This window comes from Muntiacus reevesi, chromosome 4, assembly GCF_963930625.1.
Source record: "Muntiacus reevesi chromosome 4, mMunRee1.1, whole genome shotgun sequence".
NCBI classification, from domain to species: Eukaryota; Metazoa; Chordata; class Mammalia; order Artiodactyla; family Cervidae; genus Muntiacus; species Muntiacus reevesi.
In genome coordinates this window covers 73444341-73464527 of record NC_089252.1, presented here as the reverse complement: position 1 = coordinate 73464527, position 20187 = coordinate 73444341, and the positions used below count along the sequence as shown (strand labels likewise).

The 20187-nt window shown below is 37.0% G+C and overlaps 1 protein-coding gene across 4 annotated transcripts in view; it reads right to left on the bottom strand.

Moving 5' to 3' along the window:
* CTNNB1 (catenin beta 1) overlaps positions 1-20187 on the bottom strand; it is a 47432-nt gene that overhangs the window by 11936 nt on the left and 15309 nt on the right. For all 4 annotated transcript variants that reach the window (XM_065933101.1, XM_065933098.1, XM_065933099.1 and 1 more), the window contains exons 2-7: positions 3857-3917; positions 3189-3416; positions 2742-2995; positions 2373-2611; positions 2083-2284; positions 817-961 (exon numbers count right to left, since the gene is read on the bottom strand). In XM_065933101.1, coding sequence (XP_065789173.1) covers positions 817-961; positions 2083-2284; positions 2373-2611; positions 2742-2995; positions 3189-3416; positions 3857-3869 — 1081 coding nt within the window. In that variant the 5' untranslated portion in view covers positions 3870-3917. The remainder of the gene's footprint in view (positions 1-816; positions 962-2082; positions 2285-2372; positions 2612-2741; positions 2996-3188; positions 3417-3856; positions 3918-20187) is intronic.

Sequence of the window (20187 nt, the reverse complement as noted above, 5' to 3'; positions counted from 1 at the left end):
GAAGCCTTCTCATTCTGTGATTTCATTTAACATCCCCCTCTCAGAGAAGGACATTCCCGCCCTGTTAACTCTGTATCACTATTTGCTGTTCATTTCTCTCGTAACACTCATTCCAATTTGTAATCACCCCATCTTTTTGCATATTTCTGTCTCCTTCACCAGCCTGTAAGAATAAGAACGGGGACCACACCTATTCTGCTGCCCACTGCATACCAGCTTGAAACACAGGGGCTGAATATTTTCAGAATAAACAAATGAGCATCAGAATAACCTGGGAAATTTTAATTAATTGGAGGCTAATTAACTTTACGATATTGTAGTGGTTTTTGCCATACACTGACATGAATCAGCCATGGGTGTACATGTGTTCCCCATCCTAAACCCCCCTCCTACCTCCCTCCCCAATGGGAAACTTCTTATATCAAGATTCCTAGGCCTCCAGTCCCATGCATTTCCAGCTATTACTGACTCTCTTGTCACTTCAATACTTCGGGGATTCTGATAAAGTAAATCTAAAAATCTGGTTTTTTTTTTAAACAAACATTTTAGGTATTTCTGGAATAGCTGTTGTCAAGCCTATTATCAGCCATCGTTTTTGGTAATATGATCTCTGCCTGAACTAGGCTTGAACAGCACCAAAGAAGGTGTCAAGCAGAACACGTCCTTCGTCTGAACACAACTTTGGCTTCAAACTGAATGTGACCATCCACTTGCAACCTGTGAAGGTCAGTTTGATCACCCTTTTCCTAAGAAAGGCAATCTGAGGAGAACTACATGCGCTGCACACGAGAACTCAGAATGGCCAAGCACACTCACCAGCTTCGACAATAGCTGGCTTGTTACTGGAGCAGACAGACAGCACCTTCAGCACTCTGCTTGTGGTCCACAGCAGCTTCTCATAAGTGTAGGTCCTCATTATATTCACTAGCGCTTGAGGTCCACCACTAGCCAGAATGATCAGCTAGAAAGATGTGTATATATTAATCAGGGAATCTTGATCAAATGCCTGAGAAAAGCCTTTATTACCAACCGATTTTATTATACAAGAATTTCAGCAGCTTAGTGACTTAATATATTCCTAGCCATCATTAACTAGACCCCCAGACTGGGGTCATATTTAACCCTTGCTTCTACAAAATTTCACTCACATTCATGTATCTCAATCCTCCCAAAAATATGTAAACTCTGGCCCGGTATTATTCTTCCCACACTGATCATAGTAAAAGAAAAAAAAAAAAATCCATGTTGCTGTGAATAGTAATGCCCAGATATGAAAGTTATGTCATGGCTGATTTGTTGCATGGAAATCTGAACCTGAATGGGCACTTATTAATAAAAACTCCTAATATATGCTTTGATTCTTTGCCTTTCCTTATCATATCCACCTCAGAAAGAGACAGCATAAAATATTTATCCCCACCTTTCCTTCCCTGCATACCCCACCTCCTGACTCTACCCCGATTTCCAAAGACAAATCTTTTCACTGCATGCTTCTGCCAAGAACAGTTTCCCATTATTAACATGTTCCACTAAGCCCTGCAGGATCTGCCCTATCTCAACAGTCTTGTCTCACACCCTTTCTCTTCCTTACTCTCTGTACTTCTTGAATTTCCAAACCTCACCTGCTCATCCCTCCCTCAGGAGAACTGTCACAGATGCCATTTCCTCTCCCTAACCTTCATTCACCTTAGTCAATCCCTTCTCATCCATAAGAGCTGAACTCAACTATCACTTTCTCCAAGAAATCTGCATAAACCCTCAAAAGAGGGTCTGGTTCATTTACATGCTCTCATATAGCCCTCCTACTTCCTCCTAAAACTTGAACTAAATAAATTAGGTTATTATTTCAGTGTCTCTCTTCTACCTGCCAATGAAAACTTTAAGAGCAGCTTGCATGTTATGTCCCTATCCCCTAATACAGTGCATTACACACAACTCAAACAGTTAAGTAGAGATGTCCAACATCTCTGAGATACATACAGAGTGTAAGGCATACAATGAATTTGCAAAAGTCTATAGAAGGACATGACACTGGGGGTCTCCAAGGCTCCATGACAACCACATTCAGAATAATTCTTTTACCTTGCTTTCTTGATTGCCGTAAGCTAAAATCTGAAGACAATCTGTTGTAATAGCCAAGAATTTAACATTTGTTTTGTTGAGCAAGGCAACCATTTTCTGCAGCCCGCCAGCTAAACGCACTGCCATTTTAGCTCCTTCCTGATGCAATAAAAGGTTGTGGAGAGTTGTAATGGCATAAAACAATACAGAATCCACTGGTGAACTGGGAAGAAGAAAAAAGTCTCATCAGAAATGGTGTGATTGCACTCTTCTCCTCCTGAGCTTGGAGCATTCTGACCATGTTTTCTTACCCAAGCATCTTCACCAGGGCAGGAATGCCCCCAGATTTAAAGATGGCCAGCAAGCCCTCACGATGGTGGGAAAGATTGTGCAAGGTCCCGGCAGTACAGCGAGCTGTTTCCACATCATTTGTGTTCTGCATGGTACGTACAATAGCAGACACCATCTGAGGAGAACGCATGATGGCATGTCTGGAAGCTTCCTTTTTAGAAAGCTGATGGACCATAACTGCAGCCTTATTAACCACCACCTATAATATACAGGAATTAAGAAACATTAGTTTTCAGTTTTCAAAGACTGATGTAGGGTAGACATTTTAAGACTACTTCCTTGGGAGTTTCCCTCAAAGCAGATTAAAAAGCTGGCCATGGCTCCATTACCTGGTCTTCATCATTCAGCAGTTTTGTCAATTCAGGGATTGCACGTGTGGCAAGCTCTGCATCATCTTGATAGTTAATTAAGTTTACAACTGCATGTTTCAGCATCTGTGATGGTTCAGCCAGACGCTGGACATTAGTGGGATGAGCGGCATCAAACTGTGTAGATGGGATCTGCATGCCCTCATCTAGCGTCTCAGGGAACATAGCAGCCCTCACCCTCTGAGCTCGAGTCATTGCATATTGTCCATCGATATCTGGAAAAGGTGAATTCAACAGTCAAATCTCCATAGCTCAGCATTAGCCCCAATAGTCAAGCTGATGCTGCAATCACTCCCTTTTCTTTACCACGCTGTTTTATTTAAGCTATTGTATGCTAACTTTTATAAGAGTAACTATGCAATTCTCAAAACTGCACTCTAACTTTGAGTAAGGTGATAATATTCTTACCAGCTACTTGTTCTTGAGTGAAGGACTGAGAAAATCCCTGTTCCCACTCATAGAGGACTTGGGTGGTATCCACATCCTCTTCCTCAGGATTGCCTTTACCGCTCAGAGAAGGCGCTGTGGTGGTGGCACCAGAATGGATCCCAGAGTCCAGGTAAGACTGCTGCTGCCAGTGACTAACAGCTGCTTTTCTGTCTGGCTCCATGGCCATGTCCAGCTCCATCAAATCAGCTATTAAAAAAAATCAAACAGCATCAGTGTTACTACCAGGAAAATGTCACCTTAATTTGAAAATAAAAATCTGTGATATGACCCACTGAAATCTTTTCAGAAATAAAGTCTGAAAGACAGCGAAGGGTAACAGAATGATGGCCAGGATCAGCTCAGGGATGAAAAATCTATCCTCTTAGGAGACCACCTAACAGTTACTCACTGAGTCAGTGAAGAATGGTACTGCATCCAGGCTCCAGAAGCAGCCATCCAGACTAGACTCCTGCTGGTGGCTTGTTTGCTATTTCACCAAGCCATTAGAAGAAGTGGGCAGAAAATGGAGCAAAAGGTAGCCTGACAAGTAAGCAGGGAGAGAGGAAAGCAGGGGAATCTGAGCCAGACTGGGTTAATGGCAACGAAGCAGAGCCCCAAATTCAGTAACTAAAGACTACGATACAAACCTTGGGTAGCCATTGTCCACGCAAGATTTTCAAAATGGTAGTATGGTGTACTTCAGAGATCCTAAAAAAGTTAATCAAAGTCATTAGTATTTAAAATTGTTTGATTGTAATACTTTTAAGTCACTAGGATAGTCTGTCCAACATCACAGACTACATCCACAAAAAGCCCCAAATCCTCTTTTACCATGTGATATAATGAAACACAGACCTCATGATCTCCTCTAAATACTTCAACCACAGCTCTATCACTGCCACACTTTTAAGTTTTCACTTAAACTCTAAGAAGCACCTCTTTTTCAGTAAAAATACAAAGAAAGTATAAGTACTCTAGTAATGAAAGCCAGGGGGGGAAGGCTATTCAAAATCAACCCTTCCTTGGGATTCAAAAGTCCTCTCTTCTCCCTTTTTAACTTCTTTCACTAAAAAATTCATAGGTCTTCTTTGGACAACAGACGTCCAAAGGGATTTTTAAAACATGAAATTTCACTGAACAAGTCAACTCTTACTGTCTTCTGATATAATACAATGCCATCTAAAATACCATCTTAAAGCAGACTGTGGTGACTGGATCAGAACAGATTTCAGACGGTTTACTAAGAAGTAACATTACTTTTCGAATTAGTCTGCAACACAAAATTAGAAGCACTATTTTTTAAACTTTTCTAAGTTCAAATTTATAGCAACAATTTTATTATAAATACAAGTGTTACTGTCTGGAATACTTTAATCAATATAAAAATCATTCACATATACATTAAAAATCTTAGCATCTAATTATATGTCTGCATTTTGGCTTTTTTGTGTAATATTCAGGAAAATGCTGAATTACGCAGCTATTTGCAAATGAGACCAGTTTAAGAGTTCATGGTCTCCAGATATTTCTAACAAAATTTCCTTCATTACGAAGTCTGTCCCTTAACAAGTTCACTTTGTACTACAAATTAAATATTAGATGTAAATTACCAATGTGGACTAGATATTTAAATGTGAACTGTTTTTTTTTTTTTTACCAATGTACAAAAAAGTTTAAATGTGTTTAATGCAGTTGGAAACTGTACTTTAAAGTCCTATTTTCTGTCCTGTGTAAAGAAGTATGTGTTGATTATCCTGGAATTCCTCTCCCAAAACTGGATTTTTATAACCACAAACATCACTTGACACCTAAAGGTGACAAGAGTTGTGGATACAATTGTTTTTTATCATCCACAGTAGAAACAACTGACAGTTTACTTAGAAGGCAAAATGAAGGACAGAAAGTAACAAAGTTATTCCTGTCAATAAGAAACCTACATTTTAAAATCAAGTACTAAGTAGTATTATGAGTTCCATGTTTCCATTCAATAGGATGGGACTGGAGTGTAGAAACTTGCATTTTTAATGAATATTCTAGTATGCAGAAAGCAATCTAAACCACATGGCAGGAAATACAATGATGGAAGAAACCTAGGTTCTTTGTCCACTTATGGCTGTATTTTAGCTCCTTATCTTTTGCCTATCTTTGAGACTGGTTATTTCACCATTTCTTTCCCACCCCTCGGAAAAAATGGGTTCCCCAGTCCAGCTCCAAATATATTACTAGGGAAGGGGACTTACATGTTCCATGCTGAGCTCCTCCTCTGGCCAACGCCACAGGGCTCAGAAACCAACTACTCAAATCTATAGTTGCCACAGTTTAAGAAGTGCTTTGATATATCTGGCATTAAGAAAAGAACATTTATAGTGTTTTTTCCTTGATACAAAAGCAAAACATATTAGCTGTGTTATTGGGTAAAATGTATGTGGGCTGACCTAGTAACCTGACCATGATTTACAATGTCTTTATGGAAAAAAGTAGTTTCATGTTCCAAACTTACAATATGTAAGTTTGTGTGTTGGGGACTTCTTAGTACAATTTTTTTCTAGCACTTTCAAACTTATACAACATTATGCAACACACTTAAAAATTATATTTACTCTTTATGGCAACCCTCTGAAGTGTGGGAGGACAAGTGTCAATCAAAAAGTAGAGAAGTAAAAAGTAGGAATGAAAATGAGTATATACATAAGCAGCAGTATATACTAACTCACCCTCACACTGCTCTTCAGACAAATCTAGATTTACCTAAAATTTGAGAATCATTTACTAAACAACTGAATATACTGTCCAGAAAACTAGGGCAGAATCTTGCCTCAACAAAAAGCTTTCCTTATTCTTTCTCTAGGCAGAGCTTTTAACCAAGGGTTGGCTTGCCTCCACTACACCCTGCCAATCATTAAGGGCCTAGAATGCCTAATCAACTAAGGCTTACCAAAGACTTCAGGGAAAAAAAAGACTCCAGAGAAACAGAATTTTAAAATTGGGGTAAAGTGGGGAGGGAAACACTGTTTCACTTTACTACCCTCATAAAGATCGGAGAGAATAAATAAGAATGAAAAGTTCAGGGAGCACGGATACATGTACACAGTATGGTCAAGTCCCTTTGCTGTCCACAGGAAACTATCACGACATCGTTAACTGGCTATATTCAAGCACAAAATTTTAAAAAAATTTAAGTTCAGTAAAAAACTGAAATTGTGAAAAACTCCTAGAACATAAAGGAAAAACACACAGAATATAAGGAAAGAAGCAAGAGAATCAACTCGGGATCAAGGCTTCAACTGACGTGCACTTCAAAAAGAAATACGAGAAAGAAAAATGGGGGAAAGCACACTGCGTACCGATCAAGATAAAGGGAGAATGATGCTTTTCAAAAAAAAAAAAAAAATGAAGTACTAAATGTTCCTAGATGCAAGTGACCTCTACTATAGACTGCATTTAGAATGCTTCATTTCCTGCCAGCCTTACCACCAAGAATGCTCTGACAAAGAAAGAGGGTGTCGGGGTCACCAACTTACCCAGTCTAACGGCATAGTGGACACATGCACCCTTTTTCTCTTTTTGCTCAACATATGCTCTTTTTCTAATGATACATTTTATAAAGAACATCTCAAAATTCATCTTATATCTAGTACATATAATTTCAATCTAAGGATAAAGTTCATCCTGAACCATACCTTATTCAAAATAATAATTCAATAAGTATTGCATTACTTATTGATTCAGTACTTCAACTGAGTTTTTCCTTCAGTTTTTCTAGCAAGGGTCCCTAAGCATGCTAGGTTTTTCTTTTTTTTATTATGAAAATTTTCAAATATGCACTAAGGCAGATACAACTTTATACTGCACACACACCTATACTTAACAACTGTTAATATCATGACATATTGGTATCTTCCTACAGAATGATTTTAAAGCAAATTACATACATCAGTACTTTATGAAGCTATAAAAAAAAAAAAACAAGGATATTTTCTTATATATCACAATCTTATTACAAAAGATTAGCCTTAAAGCTTAACTTCTACATGATGGTTGGAGTCTCTATTTCACCTTCTGTACTAAAAGTGGTTCTCGGTCAAAATTTACAATGGAAATTTTAACACAATATAGATTTCATCCATCGATACAAAATTACCTTGATTACCTTGAATTTCAAAAAGTTTGAGTACTATTTACTTAAAGTAACTTTGCTATATAAAAATAAAACATCTATTATAAAATAAGTTAATACTAAATTACTAAATTTATTACTAAATTAGTGCTAACAATTTGCTTCTCCAATAATCTAGTAAGAAAGTTGATGATAAACTTTTCATATATTTTCGGGGATTTAAAAATATAGTTTGTAGTAAAGTCTATTTTGTAAATCTAAAAGCACATACATATGCATTCTTATTAACTGTCACCAATACCTTGCCATTTAAAAATTTATACAGTCTCCTCAAATCTTCCTGTTTAAGCACTTTTTATTCAACCTAAAATGTTTAAATCACAACTTACTCTAGTTTCCTTTCTGCTTTTACTCTCAGGAGTGGGGGGTGGCGGTGGTGTGTCCATCCATCCATCCTGGGGGGGGGGGGGGTGTGTGTGTGTGTGTGTGTGTCCCCTAGGAGGGGCCTTTTCAAAATGGGCAATAAAAAACTTAACATTTAATGAGACTTTCGCTCCTTCCTCTGAAACACCTACATTAATGTCACTTTAAATATGTAGGTACAAAAATCGCTATTAGAAATCTCAACTGTGGCGAGGGGAAATCAGGATATTCCTGGTCATCTTCCTGTCTTCTCCATCTCATCCATAAAATAATACATGCATGTGCGAAGTCACTTCAGTCGTGTCCAACTCTTTGCGACCCCATGGACTGTAGCCCGCCAGGCTCCTCTGTCCATGGGATTCTCCAGGCAAGAGTACTGGAGTGGGCTGCCATTTCCTTCTCCAGGGGGTCTTCCCGACCCAACGATCGAATCCACGGCTTGTGCGGCTCCTGCACTGCACGCGGAATCTTTACCGCTGAGCCACCAAGGAAGCCAAAGGGTAGTTTTCTTTGGTGTTCCTATAATAATGACATTTTGTTATATTTGGTATTCTATTAAATTTACTATTAGGTATTTTTAACAAAAATAGAAAGACAATCAAAAACCTTTTGTTGTAGACTCTTTATTAAATATTATCCGTATTTTATCATAAGTCTATACTATAACCACAGCTCCAGATTCTTGAATATTTAGTTTGTGTTTCCTATTTACCTTGCTATTCAAAAAAGTTGAAAAAATGTCTTTGTATATAAATTCATTCTCTTATTTTCATTTCCCTTTCCACCTAAGGATTGCTTCAACTACTGGGTTAAATAAGAACTTTTAAGTTTTAAAGTTTTGATACAAAGCTCGAAAATATTGATGCAGCATAAACTGATACAGTCACCAAAGAAGGCACTGTACTAGTGACCAGCTTACCCCAAGGGCCTACCAAACACCAGCTGCTTTCTCAATTTTTAATACCGACATCCACCTACCTAATGTATACCCCATCCCCTGCCCTACAAGTTCTAAATTCCGAGATTAAAATTAAATGCTTCATCCCCCCTCCACATAGCCATTTGTCTTACTAGACTTTTATGTAGTTCTTTTGCATTTTTATGCACTACATGTGTATGTTATGCATAAGAAGTCACTGGGATAATCATTGATATAGCAAGTTAAACCAACTATGTGTGTCGGAGAATATGACTTTACTACTTAAAACAATTCAATTACGGCTTTTATCCTTTACATGTATGATATGTTGTTAGTCTCAATAATGACTAACTTCACACAGAATCTTTGGTCGGTAACACAATCCTAATACAGTCCTGATCCTCCAGGGGAAAAAAAAAGAAAGTTTTTCAAGACAAATTTTCACTTTATCGACTCTAAGAACAAATGACTACATAAAGCAGAAACTTTTTCTCCAGCTTAAACTAAAATATAAGCTACCAAAAAGACTGAACTTTTCAATTTTGTTTTTATTTTCATTATTTATTTATTTTATCTCGATTTTATTTGTTTTTTAATTTTAAAAAAATTTGTTATACTTGATTTAAAATATATTCATTTCAGGTGTATAGTTTCAAATTCTTTTCCATTATAAGTTATAAGATACTGAATACAGTTCCCTGTACTATATAGGTAAATTCTTACTGTTTTATCTATTTTATATACAGCAGTGTATGTACGTTAATCCCATTATCTAACCGATCCCTCCCCCGTCCCCTTCCCCTTTGGTAACCAGTTCTCTTTTCTGTGCCTGTGAGTCTGCTTCCGTTTTATATATAAGTTGATTTGCATCTTGTTTTAGATGCCACATGTAAATGATAATCACTTTTCTTTACCTTACTTAGTGTGATAATCTCTCGATCCATCCGTGTTGCAGCACATGACACTATCCCGTTCTTTTTCACAGTTAAGCGGCATCCCATGCGCACGTGTGTGTGCAAGTGTGTGCGCGCGTCCTCACCCACGCATCCGTCAGTGGGCACGCCCGTGTTTTGACTGTTGTGCACAGTGCTGCTGCAAACACTGGTGTGCATTCAAGATTGATATTTTAAAATATAGCTATTTCAAAATACATACAGAATAGCCTTTATCTACAATGGTACATTTTATAATTTCCAGGTATAATTTTATGCAAGTTAAAATAACTGTTTATGTAGTAAAAGTATAAAGAATATACACCAGTTTCTTAATACCCAGGGGTAAAAGGAACAGGAAAGGAAAGGATATTAAAAATGGCTTCAAGTCATTAGCAGTGTGTGTGTGTGTTTAATCAAACACAGCAAAACTACATCTGTTAATCTGGGCGGTGAGCTCATGGTATTTACTGTGTTACTCTCTACACTTTACATAGCAACAGTAACTAAATAAAACAAGAACAAGCTATACACATCAGCATTTCAGATGAGACGATAATAAGACGACCTTTGTTTATGAACAGTCTCACAGACACAGAGGATGAACTTATGGTTACTAGAGGGAAGGATCCCTGGGGGAAGAGTATGTACACACTGCTGGATTTAAAACAGATAACTAACAAGGACCTAGTGCAGAGCACAGGGAACTCAGCTCAAGGTTGTGTAGCAGCCTGGATGGAAGGGGACTTTAGGGAAGAACGGATACTTTCATGAGTGGCTGAGTCCTTCTGCAGTTCACCTGAAACTATCACAACACTGTTAATCAGCTGTACTCAAATATAAACCAAAACTTTTTTTAAAAAAAGAATAACTTTGTATGTTAACCTTTTAAAGTTTATCAAAATGGGGTTACCAAAGATAGGCACAATAAAGGACAAAAACGACAAGGACCTAACAGGACAGATTTAGAAGAGGTGGCAAGAATATACAGAATACCTACACAAAAAAGCTCTTAATGACCCAGATAACCACGACGGTGCAGTCACTCACCTAGAGCCAGACATCCTGGAGTGTGAAATCAAGTGGGCCTTAAGAAGCATTGCTATGAACAAAGCTAGTAGAAGTGATGGAATTCCAGGTAAGCTATTTCAAATCCTAAAAGATGATGCTGTTAAAGTGCTGCACTCAACACGCCAGCAAATTTGGAAAACTCAGGAGTGGCCACACAACTGGGAAAGGTCAGTTTTCATTCCAATTTCCAAAGGAAAGCAATGCCAAAGAGCGTTCAAACTACTGGATGACTGCACTCATTCCACATGCTAGCAAGATTATGCTCAAAACCCTTCAGGCTAGACTCCAGCAGTACGTGAATCGTGAATTTCCAGATGTTCAAGCTGGATTTAGAAAAGGCAGAGGAACCAGAGATCAAATTGCCAACATCCAATGGATCATAGAAAAAGCAAGGGAATACCAAAAAAACATGCTTCATTGACTATGCTAAAGCCTTTGACTGTGTGGATCACAACAAACTGGAATATTCTTCAAGAGATGGGACTACCAGACCAACTTATCTGCCTCCTGAGAAAGCTGTATGCAGGTCAAGAAGCAACAGTTAGAACTGGACATGTAACAACTGATTCAAAACTGGGAAAGGAGTACGTCAAGGCTGTATATTGTCACTCTGTTTATTTAACTTGTACGCAGAATACATCATACAAAATGCTGGGCTGGATGACTCACAAGCTGGAATCAAGATTGCTGGGAGAAATATCAACAACCTTAGATATCCAGATGATACCACTTTGAAGGCAGGAAGTGAAGAGGAACTAAAGAGCCTCTTGATGAGGGTGAAAGCGGAGAGTGAAAAAGCCTGCTTGAAACTCAAGAGTCAAAAAACTAAGATAACAGCATCTGGTCCTATCACCTAGGATGGGGAAAAAGGGGAAACAGATGGGGAAAAAGGGGAAACAGTGTCAGACCTCATTTTCTTGGGCTCCAATATCACTGTGGATGGTGACTGCAGCCACGAAATTAAAAGACGCTCACTCCTTGGAGGAAAAGCTATGACAAACATAGTGTATTAAAAAGCAGAGACATCACTTTCCCAACAAAGGTCCATAGTCAAAGCTATGGTTTTTCCAATAGTCATGTATGAATGTAACCATAAAGCTGGACCATAAAGAAGCTGAGTGCCGAAGAACTAATGCTTCTGAACTGTGGTGCTGGAGAAGACTCTTGAAGAATCCCTTGGACAGCAAGGAGAACAAACCAGTCAATCCTAAAGCAAATAAACCCTGAATATTCATTGGAAGGACTGGTGCTGAAGCTGAACCTCTACAACTTTTTGGCCACCTGATGTGGAGAGCCACCTCACTGAGAAAGACCCTGATGCCGGGAAAGACTGAGGGCAAGAGAAGGGGGCAACAGAGGGTGAGATGGTTGGATGGCATCACTGACTCAATAGACACGAGTTTGCGCAAACTCAGGAAGATAGTGAAGGACAGGAAAGCCTGGTCTGCTGCAGTTCATGATGTTGCAAACAGTCAGACACAACTTAGTGATTGAAAAACACCCAAAAAAAGATACGAGTATTTTATAGAAACTCTTGTTAAATCAGTTAAGCCTTACGAACTCAAGTCTCAAATATGAGGGTAAAATAAGTATGTCCATCTATCTGAAAAGGTAGCTGTCACAAAAGCTAAACAAGGCTATAAGTCATTTTAAAAGGCTAGAGATTTTAGCTATGTGGGAAATTTGTGGGAAAATGTTTCCATTACATCCTGAAACTGAAAACTCTGTTTCTCAAAGTTCACAAAATGACTGCCTAATACTTTTAAACTAAGGACACTCTTTGCTAACATTCTAGAGACACTTTTATACCCATTTTAAGTGAATTTCAGAGTCTGATTAAGCTGCACAGAAAACATAATTCAGTTAAATTTTTAGTAAAAGTTACAAAATTATATATAAACTATTTTTCTATATATTTAGGATAGTCAGAAAAACATATCACAAAAAGAGTTCACTCATAATTGCAACAATAAAAAACAAAAAAGATACATAAAAATCAAATGGAAAGCTGTCTTATTCCTGACTAGAATTTTTTTGTACTGTATAAACAGGCCAGTTTTCTCTTAGTTCATAAAGTCAGTGTATTTCCAACAAAATAATGATTTCTTTAGGAGTGAAAATGATTCCTAAATTCATTTGAAATGGGAGTGTGAAGGTAATTTAAAAAAAAAGGTTGAAATAATGATTAGAAAAAAGAACCAATTCTATCAGATACTAAAACTCAATATAAATCAACAGCCACAGCAAATAAACAATTTATATTATTGGGGGCAGGAATGGTTACGAGACTATAGTAATCAGAAAACACCCAGACATAATGTAGCAATTTAATAAATGTAAAAGGCGATATTTCAACTGTGGGAGACAGCTGGATTATTTGATTAATAATACTAAGAGAAAAGGACTTTTTTCCTTGTAAAAAATACTATTTTTAAATCCTTACTTGATTTACTATATTAATCCTTACTATATTAAATTATATACTATAAATATATACTATATATAATCTTTACTATATTAAATCTACACATGACAAATGTTTACAGGCTAAAAAGAAAATCAATGAGACAAAATATGGTATACACACGAAGGGTGGTATACATGGAAATAAAACTACGGTGACTCTGAAATCAAAAGGTAAAGACAGGAGTGTGTGTGTGTGTGTATGTGCGTGTGTGTGTGTGTGTAAAACTTAAAAAATTCCAAGCCAAAAATACCCAAACAAACAACCATGCATAAAGTACTTTTAAAAATGACATACTGAACAGCACAAGTGAAACATGATTACAGGCTAATGCCCACAGCACACAAAGAACTGAGGAGAAATCAGTAAATATAGCAGAGGAAGGGCAGGAACCACCACTGAAGGAAAAATAGAAAGCAAAAAATATATTCAAAAGAGCTTAAATTCATTTTTCTCTGCTTATCTGATTGTTAAGAGCAAAAAGATTAATAATACTGATGATATGAATATATTTAAACTGGCAGAAGGTTTCTGGACAGTAAGTTGGCACTATTCATTAAATATAAGTGTAAACACTTTCACATAAAAATACCACTTTATAATAGAAATGTATTCTGCAGAATATTCACAGAAGCATGCCAAAAGGTCTGCACAGTGAAGCATTCATAAGGCTGGAAATTAACCAAATGCTCACCAACAAGAGACTGAATAATGTATCCACTGAATAGAATGTATATTCATCCACTGAACAAATATTTAAGTACCTTTTATGTTACTAGCATTGCATAACAGTGAATAAGAGTCAGAGTCAAGGTCACAGTCTAGGAAAGCCAGCATTCTATTAGAGAGTTAAGCAATAAAAACAAAACAATTTAAAGACTGAGAACTGCTGTGAAGAAAATAAACAAGGTAAGAACAGAGTAACTAGTGAGTGGCTGGTGACTAGTTAAGAATGAGTGCTAAGAGAGGAAGCAACAGGAATATAGGAGGAGCTAGCCAGGTGAAGATGGGGCAGAACACTCCTGTGCAGAAAACCAGTGCAAAAAAAGGAAAGACCTGTAGGGAAATAGCACTGAAGGGCCCCCTGTGGAATCATGAAAAGAGGTAGGGGGAAGCCAATGGAGTAACTAACACCCATGATTCCAGATTTTTAAAGTTCACTCTAGTGTCTATATGGAAAAGAAAAGATCATGAGGGGCAAAAAAAAAAAAAAAAAGCAGAGAGAAGAGTTAGGAGACTACTGTAAATCATCCAGGTGAGAGGGATAGAGGATTACTATGAAGCCATTAAAAATACCCAGAAAAAATATAACATGTATCTAATACACAAGCTATTTGCATACTTTTAGACAGACTTTTCACATACACTTGCAAAAGAAAATGTTTAGAAATAATATTTTGGTATTAGAAATGATACTTTGTCCAAGAAAACACCTATCATTGAGCACACTATGTTAGCCAAACACTAAGTATATGTTTCTAAACATAAAAACTAAGTGGTCTATAAAATGGACTTTCTGCAAAAGAAATGTGGAAACTACTCAGCCAATCATTAGCACCTCAAGACACAAACTGCTTTTAAAAAAAGACGTTATTGAGGTGGATAAACCAAAGAACCTACTATACAGAGTGAAGTGAGTCAGAAAGAGAAAGATAAATATCATGTTCTAACACACATATATGGAATCTAGAAAAATGGTACTGAAAAATTTATTTACAGAGCAGCAATGGAGAAAAAGACATAGAGAATAGACTTACAGAGATGGGGAGAGGGGAGGAGAGGGTGAGATGCATGGAAAGAGTAACATGGAAACTTACATTACCACATGTAAAACAGAGAGCCGACGGGAATTTGCTGTATGGCTCAGGACACTAGGGGTTCTGTATCAACCTAGAGGGGTGGGACGGGGGGGCGGAGATGGGAGGGAGGTTCAAAACAAAGGGGATATATGTGTACCTATGGCTGATTCATGTTAAGGTTGACAGAAAACAACAAAATTCTGTAAAGCAATTATCCTTCAGTAAAAAAATTAATTTTTTTAAAAAGATTTTTTTATCTTAGGAAAAATAAATGTTTTCTAAAAGAAAGGAAATCAAACTTAACTGCAATTTTAAAAATTATTTAGGCAAATGTCATTTTATTTTATTATATCAATATATTTCTATTTTAGTAATTTAAGAGTTTTTTCATTCAATTATTCTACTAAAGTGGAGATACTCTAAAAATCAACTTCATCCCAAAATAATGTCAGATACCTGATTAAATTATTTATATTACCTTTAAAACTATCTTTTACAGCTTTAGTGTGTTTCCTTATAGTATCAGGTAAACATCTAACTCTGCCCTAAAAACATTTAATAGGGTAGCATAATTAAATGCCTAGCAACTTCAGTTCTGAGCCAAGTGTCATCTTATGAACGCTACCCAGCAATCGCATAAAATAGTGAACATCCCCCCCAACCATCAGATGGAAAAAATGACTAGTAGCAGTTAATGAGTATAGCTGGCAAACTGCTCAGTTAAAACTCAAACCCAGGGGGCTTCCCTCAGCAGTCCAGTGGTTAGGAATCTGCCACACAAGGCAGGGACATGGGTTCGATCCCGAGTTGGGGCACTGAGACCCCACATGCCGTGGAGCTACTAAGCCTGTGAGCCCAGGAGTCTCAACTACGGAACCCTAATTCTGGAGCCTGCACACTCCAACTAAGACCCGAGGAAGACCAATAAATAAATAAAACTATTAAGGAAAAAAAACCTCAAATTCAAGTCTGTTTAGCTCAGTCACATCCCTTTTCAATCAAACCATGTATCCCATCCCCACCCTCAAAGTTATAACAATTAGTATTTAACGATCACTGCTGCAGTTAAGAGCAAGGGTTAACAGTTTTTAAATAAAAGTATCATAAGTAAGGCTAAAGAACTATAATCTTTGCAAAGTAACCACGGCATCACTACATACTCCATACTTTGACTCTGTGCCTAGAAATATGAGTATATTATACTAAGAAAATGGAAGATTTTACTTCAAGAAAATTTCCAGATGTTAATCTCTAAATTCAGGCTACCAGCAGAATTAATGGCAAGTACTCAATGGCTTCCATAAGCAATTTGCTGCATTGCTTTATATCCCATAACCTTCCTCTTCTCCAACTTGTTACAAGAGTTTCCCTTCCCCACCATACCAGCACACTTATTGTTAAAAATAAATATATGAAATTAAAAAAAAAAAAGCGATTCTCATGGGACTCTACCATGAGTTTCTCACTGTTTCCAAAATGCTTAGCACAGATCAAGCTCTTACTTAATGGACTGAATATGCTAAAAATAAGAAAAATGTTCTAAAAGTAGGCATGATAACAACTAAAATGTAAAACAGAGGCTCTAAGCCAACAACAATTATATATAATCTAAGAGACTTAATGCTTTTAGGAACATGAAGGATTCACTTGTGAACAATACTTAGAAGAAAAGTCAGCAAACTTTTTCTGTTAAAGGCGCCAGTGAATACTTTAAGGTTCCGTAGGCCAGAAGCTCTCTGTAGCAACTATTAAACTCTGCTACTGCGTTAAGAAAGCAACCAGACAATATGCACACTAACGAACAAGGCTAGGTTCCAATAAAACTTTATTCATGGAAAGTGCAAACTTGAATTTTGTAAATTTCATGTGTCATGAGATATTATAACCTGAGCTATTAGCTTTAGGCATTAAAAAATATAAAAATCATTCTTAGTTCACAGGCCCTGCAAAACCAGGTGAGGTGGCTGGCAATAATTGGCCAAACCCTATTTCTTACTTACTTTCATGGAGAACAAACCAAGGGGATTAAACCTAATCCCCTTCTGGATTAAACCTAAATGTGAAGAACAGCAGCAGAAAGGGTTTCTAAGTGGGCTACTAAGAGTAGTCACACACTTCTTTCCCAAGAGTATCTTCAAAAATAAGTATTACTTTAAAAAATGATACTGGACCAAATGACATGAAAGCCACATCAAGACCATCTGTTTTGGAAAAATCATTTCAGACCACTAAGATCAGGTACATGCTAACATAGAAATACAGTTCGAGTTCGATATATGCATGTATTTTTCTTCCCCCTATAAAAAATGTTAGCCACTGTTATTAATGATGGTCATTATTAATATATCACTTAGACCCATATGTTTGGCCAACAGCGACAGTGTCTGAAGAGGATGTGATGATGATACATAAATTATGTGTTACCTAGAATTATTTTTTAACTCTCTAGAAACAATTTCTAGTGCTATCAACATAGACAGAATGATTTATTTTTCATTTCCTTTTCCCCCAATAGTATTTATTTCTCATTATAAGTTAATAAATTTCTTTATACAGAGGAATGTTAAGAATATTACTGTCAATAATTCCAACTTTCTCTCTATGCCTTTTAGTTTAATTTTTCAACAGTTATGCGCCTGGTACTTTCAGGAAGTGTTTAATGAACATTTTTGGAAATATTAAAAGGTGGGGATTAGGGGAACCAATCTCCACATGGTGGAAAAACTGAATATTGTTATCTCTACACCTCAGAAACATAGGAATTGATAAATGACTCATCCAAGGATGAGACAGAATCAAGATTCAAACACTAGTCTTTTTTTATTCCACATACTGTGATCTCTAATCTGACAGAAACTTTTCCTCACATTTTATTCAAAAATCTGTAAAATCAAAATATACGCACTATATTTACTGGTGGGAAAAAGTTTTTAAGTTGATGCATGTGATTCAAACCCGTGTTCTTCAAGTCAACTGTATTACGCATATTCATACCAAATGTGTTTCCTAAAGCATTTTTAAACAATGTACCACAGAGATAAATTCTATAAAAGCATATAGATAAAATAAATTCCATATAGCGAACTGACTTTGTAACTTTTGTTTTTTATATATTGTTTGACATATTTTTGCTAATTCTTTTACCTTTTGACTCTTTTAATTGCCTCATATATTGAATATTCACTGGAAGGAATAATGCTGAAGCTCCAATACTTTGGCAAGAACCAAGCCATCAGAGGGGACCCTGATTCTGGGACAGAATGAGGGCAAGAGAAGGGGGCAATAGAGAATGAGATGGTGGGATGGCATCAATGACTTACTGGGCTTGACTTTGAGCAAACTTAGGGAGATAGTGAAGGACAGGGAAACCTTCACTATGAACTGTGCTGCAGTTCATGGAGTCACAGAGAGTCAGGCACAACTTGGTGACTGAACAACAACATATACTGAATACGAAGTTGGATACTGTCCTTTTCTAACCCAGTTTGACAGTCTTTAAAAAAAATTTTTATTTATAGCTGTTATTATATGTTGGTCTTATTCCTCGTCTTATTTTTGTCTGCAAATTCTAATATCTGGTTTATTTCAGCATTTTTTTTTTCCCTCTTGATCTTGGGTGACTTTTTTCCCTTAATTTTTCACATGTCTAGTAACTACTGATTGTATATTATATATCTGATATTGTGTATTGGATATATTGTGGAAACTCTGGTTTCTGGAGTTTTCTTTTAAACATTCTTTAAGGCAGTTAAATCATCTTAATTTTATGGAGCTTGGTTTCACACATTATTAGAAGCGATCTATCTCAGATTTTACCCTTAGACTTCTGGTGAATTACCTTAATCCTGGGAAACATCTTTACTCCTAAAGTGTGACTGTTCTCTGGTTTCAAATGAAAAGCATGAAGTGTTTACCAAGACCCCCTAATTTGGTAGGATTCAAACTCCAAACTCTTCTTCACAGTGAGGATGGGAGCTGAAATCTCTTCTCAGTGTTCATGTACTGCTTTAACATGAGTTTCCTTGGAACCAATTTCCTTGGTCAGCCAAGGATTTGAAAGGAGTTTACACACAGATTCTGAAGCTTCCCTCTGAGACTCCCTCCACTCTGAATCTACCTATCTCCTACCCTCAATTTCCAGCCATCCTGGCAACCCTGAGCTCCATCGTCTGATACTACATGAGTTCTAGATCGCACCAGAAATGCCAGTCATAGTTCTCACTAGGAAAGCCTTACAAATATGGATGTCACCAAGTGAGCATGTCCATTCTTTCATGGGTCACATCTCCTCAAAATTCTGTTTTCTTTTGACCATTCTCTGGTACCCTCAAACAGCTATTTTTATATTTTCTCCCAAAGTTTCTGATTTTTTTCTTCTAGTTTTATTGAGATACAACTCATACTGTGTAAGATACATAGTATGATTTCATTTACACATGTCATGAAAGGATTATTACAGTATAGTATATTTAGCAAACATCCATCACCTCATATATAGATATAAAATTAATAGAAAAAAAATTTCTTCTGGTGATGAGAATTTAGGATTTACTCTAACAACTTTCACATGTAACATACAGCAGAGTTAATCATGTCCTATATTACATCCCCAGCACTTATTTATAACTGGAAGTCTGTACCTTTTGACTGCCTTCATCCAATTTCTCCCTTTAAAATTGTTTTTTTTTAACCAAAAAGATCTCCAATTTTAAACTGGTCCTTCCAAAGGTACTAACCTGGAACTTTATTTTTCTTAACCTGGAACTTTAAACAATACAGACTACCTGGCTCCATCCCCATGGTTTTCTATCAGTTGGGCTGGAAAGGACCGCTGCACTCTATCACTGTTGAAGTGCCATATATGTTGCTAATGCTGCTACTCCCAGAGCAAAGGGCTATAGGTGAAGACAAACTGTGTGATTCAACTCTGTGTGTAACAGTAACCCAAGCTAAAAAACAAACCGAAAAAAAACAAAACGTAAACGTGACTCCAGAGAGTAACCCTAGCATCAGTTCCTTGAGAACCATCTATCCATTAAGACAGCACACTCTGACTTAATCTTTAGCCAGCTTTTGTCCCCCACCACGCACAGCAACAGCATGGCACTCTCCCAAAGCAGAAGGACCTCCTCTGCCTTCAACAGCCTTACCATAATATTAGGTCGCCTAATTATGAGGTTTTCGTACATTTAGGAAGGAGAGAATATTACATAAAAGAGTAAGCTAGGAAGTGTTTACTTTCAATATGTTACT